Source organism: Pelodiscus sinensis, chromosome 22 (assembly GCF_049634645.1).
Source record: "Pelodiscus sinensis isolate JC-2024 chromosome 22, ASM4963464v1, whole genome shotgun sequence".
Lineage (NCBI taxonomy): Eukaryota > Metazoa > Chordata > Testudines > Trionychidae > Pelodiscus > Pelodiscus sinensis.
This window is the reverse complement of record NC_134732.1, coordinates 22,186,421-22,208,947: the sequence shown is the minus strand read 5'-3', so window position 1 is coordinate 22,208,947 and position 22,527 is coordinate 22,186,421. Positions and strand designations below refer to the sequence as shown.

Genomic DNA, 22,527 nt, shown 5'->3' with positions numbered 1-22,527 from the left:
CCTCAGCTAGATAATGTGGGTTGCTTTCCCCCCATTCTGGGTGTAACTGTTATTTCAGGGGGTCAGCATTCTCCAAAAGGTGGCCGTGGTAGTGCTGTACCTGCCCGTCATTTGCAAATGCACTGAGCTATGCCTCTGCTTGTCCTTGTGAATTGCTGGAGGTCTCTGCTTGTATGTGCTGCAAACCTGTTTTTTCTCTTCCATGATTTGCTTCCTGCAGGTATCTGTATTTACCTGTGCACTGTTTCTCTGGGATCTTGCTGTGCTGCGTGTCACACTGTCTTCCTCTCATTACGTCCTCTGTGTGTTTGTCTTGGAGGGTTCAGTATTAAATAGCATCTGAAGTGTTCACACATCTCCCCACTAATTCTGAATAGAACACAGACACATTTGAGGATTTCTCTACAGGGAAGGAACACATCATAGTGATTAGAGCACAGGCCAGGGAATGGAGATTTCTGAGATTTCTGGATTCTGTTACCTTTGACAAGTCAGTTCCTCCTCTTTGTGCCTCAGTTTCCCCATTTGTAAAATGGGGATATTTAAATGAAAAACACTATATGGGCCTGTGGAGAATGTCAGCTATAGCATTTTTATTACTGTAGTTCCGTGGATGATAAATCACAAAATCTGAGCATGTTTTCTTTTCTTGTTTAGAGGAAGCAAGAACAGAAAGCTCCAGATAAGGATGCTATTCTCAAAGCTACAGCGAATCTGCCCTCTCGCAATGCAGATCGCACTGTGGCCCACCACAACATGAGAGATGTAAGTACAGTAAATTTCCGATAATCTGGCACCTTTAGGACCCGGGGGACTAAAGGACTACACCTTTAGGACTGCCGGAGTACCGGAAGGGGGACTATGAGGGGTCTGGGGAGGGAGGGAGAGGTCGGCGGGGAACTGTGCAGTGTGGGAGAGGGCGGTGCTGCAGGACCAACCCGGCAGTACCCCAGCTGCTCTGCCCCGACTTCCCCAAGTCTGCCACTGGTCAGTTTCAGCAGCAGTGGACTTGAGGAAGCCGGGGGCAGAGCAGCTCCAATTGTCCAGCTGGCCGGAGCACTTCTGGGTTCCAGTTGGTGCCGGACTATCAGGAGTGCCGGACCCTGGATGCTGGACAATTGGAGTTTTACAGTATGATGCCTTTTATCTACTTTGTTTATATGCTGAATCTAGATTTCCTCCTTGATTTAACCCTTCTCTGTGACATCCAAAAGTAGTTCATCTAGTCTTGAAGACTTCACTGAAACTTGAGCCTATTGCTTACTTCTTTTGAAAGAAGTGAAAATATATGGTCCATATTTCAGGTCCAAAGTAATACATTGGGGAAGAAACGTACCTAATATACCAGCATCATAGGTAATTTAAAACTGAACTTTAAGAGTCAAATTAAGGTTTTCCCTGTTCATGCTATGTTTTACTACTTGCACTTCTCACTGACTGATAAAAACTTAGTCACTTCCTGGTTCTAATGTTCAAGCACAGCATTGCAAAGTTTGGTTGGAAATCATGTCTGGGAATGTTTTTGTTTTTAGTTTTGCTTTTGAAGAGAAGTGTGATCTTTGTTCCCTTGTTTTAGGGTATTCTCTCATACATGGCAATTATAGTGAAACTGTCCTGTGCCTGTACAAAATATTTACCTATCTTGTTCCATGTTTTTCCCAAAGGAATTTTTTTTTTAAAGTACTGATTTTTGTCTTAGTGGCTACTTAATAAAGATCTTAACTAAAAGACCAATGTGATTATAAACTGTATTCCCTGCAGAAAGGAAGCTCTTTTTAATTCCAAGTTTCTACTGCATTCTGGGTTACACTTGATATTAAGTTTCTGTTTATAAAGGAATAATTAATAGACATTTTAATAAATGAGTTAATCAGAGGTTAATCTGATGGGTCAGTGGGTTGCCATCTATAATGACTCATGATGATATGCTTATAATATCTAACATACTTATTAATCTATTGATCGTTTATTAACTCTTTATATGCTATTCATATAGGGAACCTTAGCATAAAGTGTGACTGCATTCTTTTTTGCTTAAAATTTTTTATTATACATGGAGTTTGAGACACTTTAGTTTCCCTCTTATCTCTGTTTTAAAAATTTAAAAATGCCCTAGCACTGCGCAGCTTTCAGAATGCTGAAGGACTTTGTGAGTATGTGTAAAATGTGTGTTCAGAAAACACAGTGAGAGTTGCTTCTTTAGGTTTGATACTTCATGCACAAGAGAGTAACAAAGCCCTATGTGCATAGTACATGCTGTTAAATAATAAACAAAATAGTGAATTTTTTTCTTTAAAAATCATACACGTCTCTAGCACTTAATTAAGTGAAGCGTGGAAAAATTGGACCAATTTAGTTAGCGGCTTGCCCTGTTGTATATGGGATATGTTAAACATGTTTCTAGGTGAAGGAAGGATAGCCATGACATACTGGAATGGCAAGTCTCAGAAGAAGCTGAGAAAATGCCACTAGCCAAGAAGGCTCATCCCTTTGTAGAAACAGGTCCCCAGTCCTGAAAGCAAATTCACAGCATCTCACCAGAGATTTTGGGCCCCTGTTTCCATTAAGAAATAATAAAGCTTTCTCAGCTAGTTCATTATGGGACCAAAAGCAATGGAAGAAATAAACAACCCTTCCTGCATGGCAATTCTTGTGCTATATAGCACTCCACGGGAAACACTCTAACTTATTTTTGATATGCTAAACACAGTGAAAGCAAAGCCATAATAAAGCAACTTTCTGGCAAGGGCATAGTGCACAGACGCTAACAAGAGATGGGTTAAGTGATGATAGCTCTTGGTAGCTTTCCATCTAAGTGTTTTGACAGTTTCTTTTCTTGCAGTTCCAGACAGAACTCCGGAAGATCTTAGTTTCACTTATTGAAGTTGCGCAGAAATTGCTTGCACTGAACCCAGATGCAGTTGAACTATTTAAGAAGGCAAATGGTAAGCACGTATCCTTAAATGTGTTTTGTGGAGCCAGGATTCGATTAGCCTTGTCAAGAAATACCCAAAATATTGATTCATCCTATTACAAAAGGCCTGTAGGCGGCCATAACAACCTTCATAGCTCCCTACACAGAGGGTGGGGATAGGTCCAGACATCAGTGGGACTCTTCTGAGGAATACCACTTGCAGAGGAAGGAAGCGGTGTTGAAAGTTCAGTAGGTAACACTCTTCCCTCTCACTCAGCAGTTGCAGTTTGATGGCTTATTTTTAAAAATATGCTGGTCCTATATTTGGGACCCTACCAGCTTCATGACTGTGAAAAACAAATCATGGACTGAAATCTGATCTCTGTCATAAAATCTGGCTAGTGTAGGGACAGGGGTTCCCTCCAGATGCTGGGGACAGATGAGATTTCTCTTCCGCTGCATGGGTTGTCCACAAGACCGGGTCAGACCCATCTGTGGGAATATCTCCCAGCTGCGGGTAAACTTCATGGCTACTAGCTGGAAGCTCAACTCCGAAGGCAATGCTGTCACCAGGCAAGCGCCACCTGAGCCGTCTGTGGCCCTTGGTTACAACACTGACATTTCAGATTTAAATATCTGAAACTGAAATTTACAGTTTTTAAAACTCTATGACCATGGAATTGAACAAAATAGACTGTGAATTTGGTAGGGCCTTACTTATACTCCAGGAGGCACAGAGCAGCAGGATGTGGCATCTTTTCAATGAGACAAAACCATAACCAAGATCTTGACACCTCATGGTTACTAGAGATCTTCTGGCATTTTTCACACGAGCCAGGGTCATAGCCTTTGATGTCTTGCCAGATTCCAACTTAAATAATATTTAGCCTTTTTAACACTCTGTTTGGTTTCAGTTGAGTCTAATATCTGTCATAGAGTGCGTAGTGCTGCAATGCAAAAAAAATGTTAAGTTCTGCTCCTGGTGTGTGTAGTGTCAGGGGAAGCATTCTGGGCTGAAATCTAGATCCCACTAAAATTAATAGCAGAATTCTCATTGAATTGAATTGGGCAGGATTTCATTCCTGGTGTTTTGGTTTTCATTGGTAAGTCACTTTAGGATGAGAGGTCCCAATGTAAAATTATTCTCAGTGTAACTACTGGAAAACTTCACTCAAACTTCAGCTCTTGGGGGTGATGAGGAATGGGTTAGTACAAGGGCACAAAGGGAATTTCTACTGTGCAAAAAACAAAAGTATAGTCTTAATTTTAGTTAGCTGACCTGTGTTAATTTATGGGGGCTAAATAGCAGTGAAGATTCAGCGACTCGTCTTTTAACTTGGGTTAGCAGCTAGAGGTAAAGTCTATAGAGTTGAACTCAAACTGATAGCCCTGAAGTCATAGCAATTTAGGTAATTTAACCCAAATTTTAAGAAGGCGCATTTTTTTTTTTTTAGCATAGACCTATCGTTCGAATTAGGATTAAATGGAGAAAAGGGAAAATTTAGGCTGAATATAATGAGAGAGCTTCCTGACACTGGGATTTATTGGGGCCTGATCCCTCCACATGTTTTGTCAAATAATTCTTTACATAGTCTCATAGAAGTCAGTAGCTCTGCTTGTGAGCATGAGGACTGCTCATTCTAAAGGCTTGAAAGCTCAGTCCAGAGTGGAGTAGAATGCTGGAGGCAGGGAGGAAACCCACTCCCTTCGTGTGAGACATAGAACACTCTTCTTGACAAAGTTCAGGGCACAGTCCAGCATTAGCTGAGCTAAGGGGGTTGAACTAGAAGACTTAATAGGTTTTTCTCTCACCTTCTCATTTGCTAGGATTAGAAAGGGAAGACTGAAGGATTCCAGCTTACCAGATATTTTCCCAGATGGAGCAGGGATAGACGTTGGCTTGAAGTCATAATGTGAATCTGTTTTTTGTAGCTATGTTGGATGAGGACGAGGAAGACCGAGTGGATGAAATAGCCCTGCGACAGCTTACAGAAATGGGGTTTCCAGAGAGCCGAGCTGTCAAAGCCCTTCGGTTAAACCAGTGAGTATTCACAGCACCCAGCATACGGGATTGCTAATTACTGAGAGAACTTGTGCATGTTATTCTTTGAATAATAATGCATTTGCTGTAAACAGCCTCCTGGATCACCTCATCCATGACAGGACAAAGCATAGCACAGGCACTCCATCCTACACGGGATGGAGGTCCACATGGGGGAAGAGGTCACGTGAGGGAACCATACTGTGGTGTTGTCCGTGCTAGACTTGTTCTGAGAATAAATGGAGGTTTGTGGCCTTGTACATTTCAAAAGCAAGGAGTGCCACCAGTTCCCCGCTCCGCCCTCTTCCCCATGGAGATGGTGCAGGGGGGGACCTAGCTTTCTGATAGAGGCAGTAAAGGTGGGGAGGGGGGAGAAAGCAACTAGTCAACTCACTAGTTAACTATCCGACAAGCATACGTCTCGTCACTTACTTCCCTAGTTCAGATGCTCAGAGGCTCTGCTTGGTGGGGCGCAAATGCTCTTTTGGGCTCCAGAGATAAGCAAGGGGGAAAGGGGTGATACTCACCTAAGCACTATCCATTCCAGGTACCAAAACGAGCTGTCACTCATGGTAAATTGTGTAAGTGTAACGTGCTTGCTTCTCTCCTTACATAATGCTTTGACTGGCAGTGAAATAGTTACCAGTGTTGGTATTTTAAATGCTAGGCTATGTCTGCACTACAGGGTTTTTGCACAAAAACCCATGGAGCGTCCACACCTCAAGCGCGTTTTTGCACAAGAAAATCTACAGTCAGTCGATAACAGAGGGTGTTTTGCGGTGATGGTATATCTCCTTCTATGGGGCATAACTCCTTTTTGCGCAAGCGTTCTTGCGCAAAAAGGTGTGTGTGGACACTCCACAGGGGTTTCTTGTGCAAAAAGAGCCTATCACAAAAAGCACAGGTGCTCTGATGGCCATTCTGTGAGTTGCAATCAGAATGATCTTGCACAAGAGTGTCCATGCAGTGTGGACACACTCTTGCGCAAAAGCACATCACTTTTGTGATGTGCTTTTGAGGTGTGGACGTGCTTTTGCGCAAGAAGTTTTTGTGCAAGATCTCTTCTGCAAAAAGCTTCTTGTGCAAAAACCCTGCAGTGTACACAATGCCCTAGTGACAGAGTATCTGAATTCACACTCCATATAGATGAACAAGGGCAGTTCATTGCTGTGGGCTGTTGTTTCAGGTCCTGTGCAAACTTGGGGGACACATCACTTTAACTCATCCAAAAATTGCAAACTGAGAGTTTCTTCTGAACTCTTAGGGAAAGAGTGACTTACTATGCTGAAATGAAACTGAGGTTCTGGAGCGCAGGCGACACCCTCAAAAGCATATTTTAAAATGTTCCATAGATTGCTGCTTCAGCTGATCTTCAACACTTGCTTTCCTCTATCTCCACCTCTCCTCTCCTTTCACTGTCAGCTCAGGAGAAATCAGTTTATGGTGCCCATGATAACTTAAGAACAAGTATGTGATGTTGCACCAAAGCTGTTTTGTAACCACACACAATGAAAGCTTAAAGGAAGCAAATTTGTGTTTTGTGACCTCTGTTTAAGCTAGCTGGTGAAACTGAAAGTCCTAGAAACAAAAGCTGAACATGTGCAGGATGTTTTACTTGGGTCTGTCTACTCTGCAGCTGGGAATGAGCCTCCCATCACCATTGGCTAGAGTATAGACCTTGCAGCTCGGGCTCTGAAGCCCAGCTGGCCCTTTGTTCTGAGCTCAGGTGGCTAGCCGGTCTCTGTGGGAGCTGCAGCATCCATGCTGTTAAGCTGGTGGGAGTCTGTCTCCCTGGACTGGGAGGCTCGCTTTTAGCTGCAGCGTAGCTTTGACTCCCCATAATGGTTTCCATTAACTTTTTGTCCCAGTATGTCAGTGACGCAGGCCATGGAGTGGTTGATAGAACATGCAGATGACCCCACAGTTGATGCACCACTTCCAGGTCAAAGCTCATTAGAAGCTGCCTCTGATGCGGGTGCCTCCTCTGCTGAGGCAATTGCTGGTCCTAGTTTGGAAGCTGGTGGTGAAGAGCCCAAGGATGAGCTGACAGAAATATTCAAGAAGATCCGCAGGAAAAGAGAATTTCGTCCTGATCCACGAGTATGTGTTGTCTGTCTTACTCTTCACTAAATGGAATGCGAAGGAATCGTTGTGGGGACACAGTGGGCTCCAAATAACTGTTTACTGACTATATGCAACGTATGGATACTTGTGTATACTGCTGCGCTGAGAGGATTCTGGAGGTTTTTGAAATACAAGACAATCAGGACCTTTAGAAGTCTCTCCCAGTAGCTAAAGGGTTACTGCCCAGTACATAGACCCCATAATCTCGAACACAGGTGCACCTAAATTACCAGCATCGTTAGGTCTGCCCCAGTGTTGGGACTAACCTCTTGGCAAAGCCGTTTGTAATCACAAGTTGGTCCCACCATTAAAGCCTGAGGAAATAAGCAGTTGTGTGTATTGGGGAAGAAGTACCCATAGGGTATTTATTATGGTGCCCTGGAGACTCTTATTGTAGAAAGATACCAAAGAGCATTTAAGCTCTTGAGTTTGCAGAAATTACAGTGAAACGTCTTTTCAAACTGTTTATCTGATCTGTTATAAATATGCAGAGACAATCCCTATTCAGAACAACTTAGGTGCTTATTTTCCCTTAAACTCACCAGGAGATGCTGTTTAGAATTCAAGGTCTGCTTTCACCATGCAAGGTTTCCTGAGACTTTGGCAAGATTCATCAACGACTTAATAGCTAATATTAACACATGAGTAAAATTACTTATCTGAAAAAGACCTTTTAAAATAATCAGATACTGTGAATATCAGATACTTCAGATACACAGTTCTAAATATTGAATGTACTCCATTCTAGTCTGACTAGAACTAGCATATGGATGTGATATTGTGTGTTTTATTGCCAGATAACCATAAGCCTTGGCTATGGAGCATAAAGTACAAGTTCTAAAACCCCATCTCCAGCATCCCAATTATCTGACTACATACCAGACGATGGCTGTGTTCTCATTACTTGCATGTTTTGGAAATGCAGCACTAATTCTATTCTCTTGCACCAGTAGAAATCCAGAGCAATTCCAGTGAATTCTAGATTTACACCAGTGTAACTAACAACAGAATTTGGCTTATAAACTCTGCTGCCTGCTTCCCTTTAAGTCAGTAGTTGTTCCCTTTGGTCTTGCCTCCTCTCTAATATTTCATAATACATTTCAGATTATGCTTGCTCTTTTCTTACCTTTTTTATTCTGCTATTTAGTAGTCCAATCTAAATCATGAATATTACAGACAATTAACCTTCTTTAAAAGACCAAGCTAAATACACTTGATTGCTGCCAATCTACTTTTGCTAAACTTGTTTTGCCAGTCCATCTTTCAGATGTGCCCACCATTTAACAGTCTTATCACTAACTAACCTGGGGATTAAATTTGTCTGTAAATTGTTTTCTTCCATGAGGAAGCTCACCAATATATGAAATCTCAGTTTTCCAACATTGCAATGAAATAATGTAGGAGTGCAAAGTGGATTAGTTTCGTATCAGTGTTTAGAAATCATTTGTGTAGCACCATAAACATCTGGAATTTTTGAAATTATGAGAACAGTTAATAAAGAGAAGCCCCTTAAACACAGGAGTGAAATCCTAGACCAGCTGAAGTTAATGGGAGTTTTTCTCTTTAATAGAGCTAGGTTTTTACTCTGGGATAGAATCCTTGGTTCCTTTTGCCTAGGCAGACTAGATGATGGCTGAGTTTTCCCAAGAGAACTGTTCTCAGAAGATGCAAATACCTTTCTGCTTTTGTGAGTACATAAAATAGGAAACAGGAATAAAACTATCCCATAGCTTGAAACAGAAGTGGAAACCGAAACATCTGAAGAGGAGTACGATGAGATACTAGGAATGATTGATGGAAACAGCAGCTTGTCTTGTCCTAATTCCAGGTTAATTCCTGAAGGAAGCTGCATGCTACAGCCAATATTGCTTAGTTACACAGCTGCAACTCTCTCTGAAGTCAACCTGATCTGACCCTTTGTAATTGAGATCAAAATCTACCCCTACAAATCTATAGTGGTAAAGGGGGAGTGGCAGTACAAAATAAGCTAGTTTCATTATGTGAGTTAAAGTACGGTCCCATTTAAAATGTGGTGTAAACTTTAACCTACTTCTTAAGAGACTCTCTATCCTGGCTTCCTCCCCATCACAGTCCTTTCCTAAATGTCATATTGCTAAATCTAAAATTAGTGCCACAGCCTGCAAATGGTACATGTACTATAACTGAACTCCTAACATTGTAAAACCTCGTTTAAAAACAGCGCATTCTCCTTGTAATATATCCGTTATAGACACAATTAAGGTATGTGACCAGAGAGAAACAAGAAAGGGGAAAGAAAAAGGAGTCCTTCCAGTGCTTGTTTGGTGTGTGGGAACTAGGAATGGGGACGTGCACCCCTTGAGTGTTAGAGGTTGCATTTCTTTGTAGATAATTTTGTGTTGGTGCTGCTGAGTTTGCTCAGATGTCCCGTGTAAGCAGTAGGTGCAGGGTGGAGTCTACTTCCAAATTACAGTACCAGGAAAAAGAGAGGGTTGTAGTGAAAGGAATCTGTTTTCTTCTTTAAGCCCCAAGGATGCTGACATGGAACACTATAATAATGAGGGGTCACTCAGTCATTTCTCTTACACCTGTGCTTTGGAACAGTGTAGTAATGCTTAGTGGTCTTAATTTTCAAACAGCTCTGCGTAGGGTTGGTTGCCAGATAGTTTCACAAAAAATACCGAACATGGTGGGGGAAAAAATGGGGACCAAAGTTGTTGGTCAAAAAAAAAAAGTCACAGCACCTTTAAATCCCACACTCCCCCCCCCCCCCCCCCCCCCAGGTGTGGCAGGGGAAGAATGTCCCAAGTGGCCTTCCGTCCGATATTTTACATGTCCGGTATTTTCTGTTTTTCTTTTTACCGAACAGAAACCGCAGATACCGGACTGTCCAAGCCAATACCGAACACCTGGCAACCCTAGCTCTACTGGGAATTTTGACAGTTACTTTAATAGAAGCAGGATGTGGCTGCTGCAGTTTTATTAGTATTAGTATTATTAGCTGATAGACTTTTAAAATCTCTTGAACCTCTGCTAGCCAACAGTTGGCACCCAGGAAAAAAATAGTCGAAAGGGAATACAGGCAGTCCCCGAGTTACGCGGATCCGACTTATGTCGGATCTGCAGTTACGAACGGGGTTTGCTGCCCGTCTCCCTGGTCTGCTGGAGACCAGCAGACCAGGGAGACGGGAAGCAAAGCCTCTGAGGACGCCAGCAGCGGGACAGCCGCGGTGCGGCTGGGCTGTCCGCTGCCCGCGTGCTCTGCGGCTTTGCTCCACGTCTCCCCAGAGGCTTCCTCAGAGGCTTTGCTCCCCGTCTCCCTGGTCTGCTGGAGACCAACAGACCAGGGAGACGGGGAGCAAAGTCGGGGAGCACGCGAGTAGCGGACAGCCCAGACGCGCCGCGGCTGTCCAGCTGCCGGCGTGCTCCGCGGCTTTGCTCCCCGTCTCCCTGGTCTGCTGGAGACCAGCAGACCAGGGAGACGGGGAGCAAAGCCGCGGAGGACCCGGGCAGTGGGACTGCGGTGCGTCTCGGTCCCCCGCCCGTGTCTTCCTGGTCTGCTGGGGGAGCAGCTAGTACGCCCCCCCTCCCCCCCTCCCAGCAGTCCAGGCTTTCCTCCAGACACCTGTGGTAGAGCAGCTGGGGCGCTGCCGGTTGGTCCCGCAGCGCCGCTCTGGGCGCTACTGGACCAACCCGGCAGCACCCCGGCTGCTCTGCCCCAGGCGTCCTGATTCAGCCACTGCTTGTCAGTTTCAGCAGCGGCTGAATCAGGACGCCTGGGGCAGAGCAGCTGGGGTGCTGGTGGATTGGTCCAGTAGCGCCGAGGAGCGGCGCTACTGGAGCAACCCAGCAGCACCCCAGCTGCTCTGCCCCAGGCGTCCCCAAATCAGCTGCTGCTGAAACTGACCAGCGCCGACTACAGGAAGCCCGAGGCAGAGTTGCTCTGCCCTGGGCTTCCTGGAATCAGCCGCTGATCAGTTTCAGCAGCAGCTGACTTGGGGACGCCTGGGGTTCTTAAGTTGAATCTGTATGTAAGTCGGAACTGGCGTCCAGATTCAGCCTGTTGAAACTGATCAGAGGCTGATTCCAGGAAGCCCGGGGCAGAGCAACTCTGCCTCGGGCTTCCTGTAGTCAGCCGCTGGTCAGTTTCAGCAGCGGCTGAATCTGAACGCCAGTTCCGACTTACATACAGATTCAACTTAAGAAGAAACCTACAGTCCCTATCTTGTACGTAACCCGGGGACTGCCTGTATACTGTGCTATATTTTCCTCTGTTTCCAGAAAATTCCTTTGGCTCTTCTAGTGAGGAGATTCTGACTTGATAAATCCAGTGGGGATTCTTAAAGCAGAGACATCACCTTCTGCCCCTTTGTACATGGAAAAGCTTTTCTGCAGAAGCGGAGATACGATTAATTCCTTGTGAGTGTTATAGCTGCCATGGACCATGCTAAATGCTGTGTGTAATAAGCGATGTATTCTAATTTAGGCTGTCATTGCCTTGATGGAGATGGGCTTTGATGAAAAAGAAGTGATAGATGCACTCAGAGTAAACAACAACCAGCAAAATGCAGCAGTGAGTACGCTCTGTTATTTTTATTCCTAATTACTATCATGATCATTTGGTCAATTGAGAATTCTTGATCACTGAACTGGATGGCACTTGGTCGTACTTTAATTCAAACTAGCCTCATGTAACACGGCTTGGCTTTTCGCAGTCCAGCCTAGCATTTATTGGAATTGAAGCAAACATGATGAAATATCATGCATCATTGGAAAGCAGTCACTAATGGGCTAGAGAGTGGCAGTAAACAAGCCTTCTCCGCAAAGAACTGCTTCCAGAGGGGAAATGTTGAGATGGAAAACTTTGGCCGGAGACATGGGAATTGGTTTTTGAGGTTCTCATTTGAAGGAAGATCACCTCATCCACAATATACTCTCACTCACTCTCTTTCATTTTATCCTCTTCTGAAAGAAGGAGGGTTGAGTTGCCCTTGCTGGATTTCGAGATGTTCTCCTGGCAGCGAGATTAGTCAGCTTCCTCTCCAGCTTTCGCTTTGGGGGCCTCCTAGAAAGTTATCGTAGAGGAGGATGACAGTGCTGGGGCAAGCTGGACGTTTCCAGTGTGACCTACAGAGTGTCTCTTCATGTGGGTTTGAGAGCCAGAAATCACTTTTCTTGCTGTATGAGGGGCTAGTCCAGCTCCCACTGGAGTAATGGGAGCCTTGGAGTTGACTTCACCCGGAACAGGACCTAACTGAGGAGTAGTTAATGTGTTAATAGATATAACTTTGTCTAAGATGTTCTAGCTTGTGCCTTATTTACATGAGGGATTGAAGTCTCTGGAGTTTGCGTTTCAATGGAGCTAATTATAAACTTGTCATGCCTGCTGACTTTTACAGTGTGAATGGCTGCTGGGAGACAGAAAGCCATCTCCAGAAGATTTAGATAAGGGGATTGACACCGCTAGCCCTCTCTTTCAAGCCATCCTAGAAAACCCAGTGGTACAATTAGGGCTGACAAACCCTAAAACGCTGTTAGGTAAGTACTGTCCTGGCTTTTGACAAATATGCATTGCTTCTACAATTGCTGACAATCAGAAAATACTCTATTTAAATAAAGCCAAGTGAATATATGGGGAAGGGGCAGCTCTTCACATTTTCCCCCTTATGCAGTGTAATAACATGCTGTGTATAATGCCATGCAAGCAGTGTGGGCTTGGGAATAATCATGGGGCTGTGTCAGAAATAACACAGTGTCTAGGAAATGACAAGTCTTAGTCCATATCTGTGAAAACAGCAAAGAGTCCTGTGGCACCTTAAAGACTAACATTTATTTGGGCATAAGCTTTCATGGGTAAAAACCGCGTCGTCAGATGCATGGAGTGGGAATCACAGAGCTTGGGGGCACTCCATGCATCTGATGACGTGGTTTTTACCTATGAAAGCTTATGCCCAAATGAATCTAGGTGAATGAGTTCAACCTGTGCTATCCAGAATGTCATGGCTATTGGCTAGAGCATCCCTGCAGATCTAGGCGATCAGTTGCACCAAACTTGACCAGAGTTTGTCAGGGAAAATTTAGAGTTTTGCTTGGTATCGTGGGGGGCCTTAGCTACAAAAAACGTGGCAGCAAATGCGCACTGTATTGCAGCTTACTATAGATTAAAGTCTGCTCATTACTCAGAGGGCAGTAGTTGGCTGAGTTTAACTGAACTGAAAGCTGCCAGCTAAGGACTTCTGTGTCTGTCCTGCCAAGGCTGAAATAACAGCTGTGGACACATGCTTCACCCTTTTTGGAGTTTTGCCCTATAGAGCATCTGTTTCCCTCCCTCCCCTCAGTCAGAGAGCATCTGTAGCTGGGAAAGTCACATGATTAATGCACCCAAAAGTGACTGGAATGCAAATTGTGGTGGTTGGGTTACTCTGAGGAAAGTCTGCACAGTCGATATTTAGTGGAGATATTTAGTAGGGAGAAATTTGGCCTTTCTGCAACATAAACATGCTTCATATTTAGTCTCAGGGTTGCCTAGACTTTTTATTTAAAGGCATGCTTTTAAACCTAGGGTGCATATGAATCCCCTTGCAGTGGGTCTCTTGAACACTTACATGTACTGTGAAGTTTTGTGGGTTTTAAATAATGTAGGAGTTGAACCCGCCCACTCTGATTTCGAAACAAGTGGCATCTTCGTTTCAGAAGGAGGGTTCCATGCTGCAGCTCAGGATATAAAAATAGAAAATGTCATTGTACAGCTTGGATGAACATCAGAGTGCATACTGTTGCTAATGATACCTCTGCATATTGGCAGTGTCATGCATACTGGCACCAATATTTGCATTTAATTAAAAAATACTTAGTCCTCCTTTAGTGCAATATATTTTGAATCTCTAACTTCTCCTCAAAATGGGAGGAAGCATGGTCTGGTGCTTGAAGCATGAGAGCTCTATTTTATTCTCAGTTCTTCCAGAAACCTGCGTTGTGACCTTGGGGAAGTATTTATAGTCTGCCTTTCAGAGGTGATGAGTACCTACAGCTCTCGTTGATTTTATTGAGAGCTGTGGGCACTTATCACCTTTAGAGAATTGGATCATTGAACTTTCTGCTTGTTTGCCAGACTGTTGTGTAACTTGTTACACTGACCTTTAGGAGACTGCTGAAAAGGTCAGATTTGTGATTTGTGTGTGGCCCACGATGAGTAAGTGTTCCAAACTTCAGCTTCTTCTTCGAGTGGTCCCTGGGGGTGCTCCGCTCATGGTGTCGGGCTTGTCCGGGCGCCGCAGCTGCGGCACTGGGACGAGCCCGACACCATGAGTGGGGCACCCACGGGGACCCATCTCGAAGAACCATCGTTACTGCACGAAGGTGAGTAACTTCTTCTTTTCAACTCTGTGGGAAACTAAATGTTTGTCCGGGCCACACTGTCCCAAGCCTCTGTAACTATTGGATCAAATGTTCTTGTTTCCTGCTGCATTTGCAACCCAAATGTTGCAGCAATGTGCTAATGCACAAGAACCACAGTGTCACGGACTTGTCTGTTCATCATCCAGACAGAGCGAAATGCAAACTAATTACACTCCGGTCATCTGAAGACGTGGGTGGTGCCCACGAAAGCTCACAATACCATCCTCATGTTTTGTTAGTCTTTAAGGTGCTACCAGACTATTTGTTTTGTAAGAGTTTTTTAAGTGAACATAAACATTGAGAAGTGAATGAGTGGAGTAATCTTGGTGGAGGGGTTATTTGACACAGGTGAAGCAAACTATTTTTAGCCATTTGGGCCTAGAACATCAGTCAAATCTCCAAAGAAAAGGGACCATCTCTTCCCCCCTCCCCTGACACACACATACCATGAGAGCTGGTGTCTGCTGTCTCCATGGCAGCTTGCATGCCCTTGACTCCATGAGAGGGCAGTGATTAGACTGATGAAGGAAGGAGCTTGGTGACTGGTGGGAGAACGTGTGTTGTTCCTCCTCTAGCCCCAGAGAGTAAGATCATCTTGTGGCCAAGGCAGGGGAGCTAATAGCCTCACCGGACCCTGGGCAAGGTGAGGGCCGGGCCTGGGCAACCAGCCTTCAGTGCCTCCCAGGCTATGGTGCTCCTCCCTGCCGAGCCCTCAGAACGGCCCGGAGCGTGGCACTCCAGCAGCAGTTTAAAGGGCTCTAGATGGTGTCGCTGCCACAGTGACTGTGGCTGGGAGCCCTGTAGCCAGGCCCCAGGGCAGTTCCCTCCAACCCTCCCCTGTCAGCAGCAGGCCTGGGACTCAGGAGATTACGGTTCACTTCTTGGCTCCGCCGTGGGCTCCCTGTGCAACGGAACTGCATGCCTCTGTGCCGTAGCTTGATTACTCTCCCAAAGCCTTGTGAGGTAAAGTGATTGGTGGAGGCACGGAGATGGATGCCCTAGGAGTATCTAGGCAGAACATGACACAGCCGGCTGTTGTTCTACTTCCTTCCTTCCACCCCCAATAGGCACAGCCAGGAGATGTCACTGGCAGTGCCTCTCCAGTGGAGCTGTGTTGCCAGGGAGAGAGGGGGAAATGAGACAGAGGTCTATCTGAGGGTGGCTCTGGCCTCTCTAGACCTTCTGTCCTGACCGAGTTGTGGTGATCAAAGCAAGTCATGATTTAGTCTGCAATTTTAAGCTAACTTTATTTTGCAAAAATCCAAACGACTCAATATTGGCCAAATAAAATATCATTAACTGAGTTTTGACACCTCCTCCTCTTGACAGCCTTTGAAGATATGCTTGAAAACCCCTTAAACAGCACTCAGTGGATGAACGATCCAGAGACGGGACCTGTCATGCTACAGATCTCTCGAATCTTCCAGACGCTGAACCGCACATAGAGGGGAATGCCGATCCACTGTGCCACTTCTTGCTGTCTCTAGCTTCACGTTTCCTGAACAAGAGGGAACATACATTTTTTGGGAGGAGGGAGAATAAAAGGGGGAGGGGGAGCTGATGGAAGAAGGTAGCAGAGGAAGCAAAATAGCTTGTTGTTGTTTGGATAGGCACATCTCAAATAAGAGTGTGTAGTTATGGCCATCCTGAAGTTAGTAGCCTTGTGGATTTAGTTTTAGTGGAGAGGTTTGAAGACTTGTCTGGGTGGGTTTTTTTGTTTTTTGTTTTTTTGCTTTCAGGTGGTAGGTTGAAAATGAAATATATATCCAAATACAGGAAAAGGCTTTGTGAACTCAACTTAGCGTGTGATCGGCAGAGAAAGTGATAGGTGACGTTGCCTCATGTTTCGGTCTTCTTACTCAAAAGGCCTGTGACTTCAGTTTTACTAGCTAGCGGTTGAAGCGTCTGGCTAGTGTTTACAAAAGGTCATTGACCACTATCATAGGATAGTAATCATATTGTTCATCTCTATTCAGTGTTAATTTATATCTATATCACAAAATACTTTTAAAATTGACACTTAGGAATTCATTTTTTAAAATAAGTCCAAATGTCGAGAGAACATGTTGTTATCCAGGCTTGTCCGTCTTGCATTCTAATTTAAACAGAATAATTCAGAGATGGAATTTCTTTAATAAATAGCATTACTTTTTCTTATTTATTTTCTGCGTTAGTGTTTTCCAATCCTGCAGGAGAGCTCACTCAAATAGATTAAAGATGCAGTATCTCTTCACAAAAATGTAACTTGCCATTCCAGCACTTAGACTGTCAAGTGCTACAGTTCATAGGAATATCCTGTTTTAACATATCTTAGTTTGAAAGGTGACAATGTTTCTCTGTCGTTGTCTATTTCTGAATGTATATTTTAGGAAAGAAATTCTGTTTTTTAAAATAAGTCCTTTTCAAACTCCACTGACAATGCCAAAAGCTGCTAACTTGCTTGGGTTTTAATTGGAAGGTCATCTGCAAAATGAAACCATCATCCACACAAATATTTAGGTTTTTGTCCTGATTTTGCTTGCTTGTGTACAACACATTGAATAAGGAATTTTCCTCTGCTTCTTTTTTACCTTAGAAATATCCGGTATGTCAGGTCTTGTCTTCTCTTGTCTGTCATTGGAAGATTCACTGGAGGTCTCAGATGGGTATTGTGAGTTCTGTCAGCCTGCGAACTAAAGGAGTACAAAGGGCTGGATTTCACATATAGATCTCTTCTTCCAGCTGTTCATACTGCACTTGTTACACAGCTGATAATTCTTAAATAGTTGGACTAAAAATCACTTCCCTTTTCAATTAAGTTTCACCTGCGTGGTATCTTCAGTGCAGTAAACAAGTCCTCCAGTAGTCTATAGAATCTGCCAGGAAAGACAGGGAAGCCCAGGATGTACTATAAAAAGTGCGCTGAGAAAATAAACCTTTTACTCCTTCAGTACAGACCGCAAAGGTATGTATGTGTGTTGTGAGAGGATATTCTGCGTAACTTTGCAGGCCACCTTTTAAGAGTGATTTTACGTAGGGCAGCTAGATTGGGACGTAAACCACACAACAAGTTTTGGCCTGAAGTTGGCACCTGAACTGTAATAATATGCAGCTGAGACACACAAGTTGCCAATTTCACATAATTAATTTGATGGGTGGGGAGATCAGTCACTCAGATCTTATCTTTCCTTACTATCCCAGTTTCATTTCTGGCTTTTGTAATATCCCAGTGACTGTCTATTGCACTTAAACAAATTACTGTAAGGTGCTTAGATCTCCACATTCAGAAGTAACCATTTCAGCACCCCCTTTTTTGCTTTCTACCTCTTCCTGACAGCCTCTAAATTTAATTGCAGTTTTAGTCTTAAAAACTAGGTGCTGGATCCTTCGTCTCAATAATTACTCAAAACAGTCCTATTTGATTTCAGTGCAGCTACTCATATAAGTAAGATATAATATTAAGAATAACATTTAAACAAGTTTCCTGATGCTGAAGGATTTCAGTTCATTCAATCAGTCTCTTTTGTCGTGGTTTTCTTGAAATATTACCTGAGGGTGGTGTTTGAAGTTCTGAGCATTTGAGGCACTGATATGTATGGAATTCCCTCTTCTCTTCAAGTTTTTGTAAATAATCAGTGCTTATTTCCACAGGAATCACCATCATGTGATTATATCCTGAACAAAAATTGTTCCAGACTGTGGTTCTGAATGTATTAGACATAAGTTGAGATAGCAACATGTCCTGTAAGAACTTAGGGTCTGATTATGTTCCCATTGTCAAGTCCAAGTTCTCATTGACTTCCATGCCATAAGATCAGACACTTTAAAGTAATTCATAAACAGTGATTCTACAAAGAGGTTAGATACTGTTTTTATCTACATATCCTTCAGCCTTCTAAGTGCGGCTGCTTGTGCACCTCTGCATTATCCCCATGGTAGTAGACTTGAGTTAGATTGTATGGTTTCATCTCTGTTTACTGAACAGGATGCATTTGTTTCTATGTCAGGTTTATCTAGGTGACACAACTAAATCAAAACTGTACCCCTTGGCACGTCAGAACAGGTTCAACACATCTTTTAAAATAGCTTTCAATGTAATTGCAGGCAAGAATGCCCTGTTTTTCCTGCTTTCCTAATAAAACTAATATGGCAACTATGGTATAAGAAACCTTATGATTAAAGGAATACTGTGTCTCTTAAAAAAAAAAACCTAAAAAGTGTGAGGATTTGCAGTTTTAGACCCTGTTATTTCAAAGCTTCGCTATATGTGTAGAAGGAGAGAGGCTGGTTGTCATTATAAAGTGTCCTCCAGCCTTGGTTTTTTGATATGGCTTTTTTAAAAATGTTTTTTGTCTTTTGAGAAAATTTCCAGTGGCCAATATCTGGGATTAGTAGAAGGTTATATGGATTTAATGTTTTTCAGTGAGATTTAGGCATGAATAAAGACTTTCTTAACTATGTCAATTCAAATGTAACTTGGAATGCCACTTAAAGAATCACTTGATTGAACTCATTAATATGAATGTTTGACACTAATACATGTCCAGTGGCACATGCTATGAGCTGGATGGGTTGCTACTCCAACAAGGTTATTGTTGCTTTTTTGTCTATTGTGGTTGCAGTTGTGGCAATTCTCCTGTGCTTTCTAGGATTCTGAAAGCCTAATTATCACTGTATTGACTAGCAGGCTGGGATTCAGCATTTGCAGGGGCTGGTCTCCAGGTAGTGTAACAATGAAAGGATTGTGAGTTCAAACCTGCAAAACCATGAGAGTCATGTGAGTAGACACTTTAAAAAAATGTGATTACTTGTGTGAGTAAGTAGTATTTGTGTGAATAAAGATTTGCAGGTTTGAGCCATGTGCTTGAATCTCTAAAGTCCCCGTTAACGCTAGCAAAGAGATTAGCAGTGGTGCTGACAAAGTGTCTTGTTGCATCATCAGAACTAGGCCAAGGGAGAAGGTGGAAGATCGATAAAACCAAGGACAAATGAGGAAATGGGCCAGGTAGCTGGATTATTTGCTGCAATATTGATGGCTTATAATTGTTCTTATACTAGGTCTGTACTTGCCCCATTAGTTGACATAGACAATCGCTTACCTTTTGATATGTCTGACTCTTGAAAGCTAGCTAGCTATTTATTTAAACATATATATATTTATAACTTATAATTTTGTCATCACAAAGCTTTGATATTTTTAATAGAAATGTTCTATATAGAAGTTTGTTCTCAGGGCTCCCTATTTATACTATCTTTATAGTGCGATGCATTTAAAGGGATGTATTAGGGCTGGGAGGGAAAGCCCGATGCCACTTTGTAACTTAGACATTGGCTGGTCTTGACCTGGGAGCCAAAGCTAGCATGAGAATTTGAGCCACTGCAGTAGGCAAGTCCAAAGAATCCCACCATTGTTTCCTCTTCAATCTCTTCAGGGTGGTGAAATGGTCACACAAGAATCCACAGCCGCTTTGCACATTAGTGACCTTTACACAATTCTGAGAACACTTATGCTTTGTGTGTATCAATGGAAGTGGAAAGCTAATTCACGCAGATTGTAGTACAGTGGTCAGTACACTTGTTCTCTGCTAGGAGTGGAAGAACTCATGTCTGCAAGAGCTCTGAAGTTTCTGGACAATCGCCCCGCATTTGGCCACTAGCAGCCTGTCACAGATGTTCCCCGTGATCCAGGGGCTGAGAATCTTTTGAATTAGTGCATTGGAAGAAGCTGTGCAGCTCGATACCAGACCACATGATTGTTTCGATCACTGTGTCAGCATAACTTGCCTATTGAGCAGGCACACACGTTGTTCCCAGTAGTCTGAGTTTCAGAAGTTGGATTATACGATAGTGAGAATGGTGTCCAAAGAAAATACCTCATTCTTCTGCCCATTAGAGTGGCATTTTTGTCAGTTGCTAATATTTACTCCTAGGACTTTATAAAGGGCTGCTGGAATAATTGCATCCACAGCTGGATATTTTCATTCACAGATATATTGGATAAGATAGTTTAAAAAGGAAATAAATTCTCATTGTTCGGGGCATGACCCAGTCTCTAAATGTATCATCATTTATGGGCAGATTATTCCTCTGAAGCATTTGGTGCTGGCCATCGCTAGACTAATTAGCAGACTAGCCTGCCACTAGTCTGAGCCAGAGTGGCAAATCCTATGATCCTTGCAAGTAAAGCAAGCAGTGCATATTAAGTTTACATGTACATGGTTTAAAAAGTCAGTGACAAACTTGCATCCCAACTGTTTGTCATTACAGACGGCATGTGTTTAACATGTGGTATACCTTTTGCCCCAGGCTTAAATGCAGATCCCTCTTTGAAGCATACAAACATTAATAAATGTAAAAGCCCAATTCAATCAGAATTTAATGTTATAATTTTTTTAATATCATTTTCTCAATGTGGGGGTGAGGAAGGTTGTGCTAACATTTTTAAACTAAAAACCTACCAATGAAATGTTTGTTGTCTTTTTTGCAGCTGGTAAGCCCTTTTTTAATTTGCAAGTTTGTTTTTATTCTAATTGAATGAACTGTACAAGAATGTGATTTGCCATAAAGCACTGACCACAAAGTAGCACTAGTGAAGTTACACTGTAAGGTACTCAGACTTAACATTTTTCATTTAATCTGTGTATAAAATAATTGGGTACAATACATTGTTTTTATATAGAAGTGACACTGATGTGTAGCATGCACAGTTGTTTTTAAGATGTGATATTACTTTTATGAAGATTAACTTGGGTGAATGTCAACAAACCTTAGAATTCAGGGTTCATTCTGAAACTTAAGAGCATGGATCAGTGATCTGCTACACATCGACAGAAAGATTGAGCATCAATTAATGCTAATACTAAACATTTGTCACCCATTTTTGCTTTAATATGATGGTCTGACGAAAAGAAAATCAATGCTGTATTCTTACTAATCTGGTCCCTTTAAAACAGCCAGGCTGTTACCAGTAGACATGTATTTTAAGAGGCTATCATGAGTGTTCATTTAGCGTGGCTTTGCTGGTAACTGTTAGTATGGCAAAGTTGGACTCATAAGTGTGACTAGAATGAACGCTGAGTCTTTAAACCTACAACGCGCGCACTCTGAGAATGATCTCGTAATGTGTGTTGTAAATTTATAACATCTTCGAATAATAAAGTTTTTTGATTTATTACAAGGTGTTTCTAAACCTTTTGAAAAGTATTATGGGGCTGACAAAACCAGTTTACTGACCAGTCTGTATCAGAAGGATTCTAGAACTGTGTGCCTACTGGTAAGTGGTTCATTGACAGACTTACTGACCAGTTCTACTACTGACAAACAGTGAATAACACAGTCTGAGTCCAATAATCCATTCCTCCTTCCTATCCACTTGCCTCCTTCAGGGTGAAATTCACCCTAAGAGCTAAAATGGAGCATAGATCTTATGCTGGCTTTCTGCCTAAGGGTGAATATTTGCTTAACGAGTATTATCCTGAATCTTAATTGTTTGTTTGAGCTGAAAAAAGTCTTATCCCACGTGCTCCACTGGAGCAACAGACTGACTGGCAAATTGTGGCCTAGAAAGAAATGGAGCTAGAATAAATAGGGATAGTTTGGAAGCAAGGCAGGATGCATCAGAACCATCACTTGAATGAGAATTACCTAAAATGCTGCTCCTACTCATATGATACCAGTGCTCCAGCAGCTATTTGGGAACATACTGGAAGGCTTTCTTCCTACATTTGCCTGTGTGTGATTCCCTTGGAGGCCAGCTGAGCAAGAAACATACATGCGAGATGGTTTTGTGGTGGGTTGGATCCCCTGGTGTAGTAATCATGCCCCTGATGCCTGCATTCCTAGCCTTAGGGCTCCCTGTCACCTTGTCCTGCTGGGCCAGAAGCTCTGGTCTCTCCCAGATGAGGCACAGAATTAGGGTTACGACCCCCCTGCAGAGCAAAATAGACACTGAACCACTTCAGGTCTGGGAGGGCTCAGCACCCAGGAAACCACCCCAAAAGGGACCAAACTCCCAAATAGATGCATCTTACTCTGTGTAAGCCCCCTTTATGTTAAATGCCAAGACATCTACACTTTAAAAGACGTTGGTATC

At 43.1% G+C, this 22,527-nt stretch overlaps 1 protein-coding gene across 1 annotated transcript in view; it reads left to right on the top strand.

The window, feature by feature from the left end:
- UBAC1 (UBA domain containing 1) overlaps positions 1 to 21,612 on the top strand; it is a 40,021-nt gene extending 18,409 nt beyond the window's left edge. Inside the window, exons 4-10 of the mRNA XM_075905522.1 lie at positions 658 to 765; positions 2,843 to 2,945; positions 4,847 to 4,955; positions 6,824 to 7,055; positions 11,545 to 11,631; positions 12,458 to 12,596; positions 15,786 to 21,612. Coding sequence (XP_075761637.1) covers positions 658 to 765; positions 2,843 to 2,945; positions 4,847 to 4,955; positions 6,824 to 7,055; positions 11,545 to 11,631; positions 12,458 to 12,596; positions 15,786 to 15,901 — 894 coding nt within the window. The 3' untranslated portion in view covers positions 15,902 to 21,612. The remainder of the gene's footprint in view (positions 1 to 657; positions 766 to 2,842; positions 2,946 to 4,846; positions 4,956 to 6,823; positions 7,056 to 11,544; positions 11,632 to 12,457; positions 12,597 to 15,785) is intronic.
- The last annotated feature ends 915 nt before the right edge of the window (positions 21,613 to 22,527 follow it).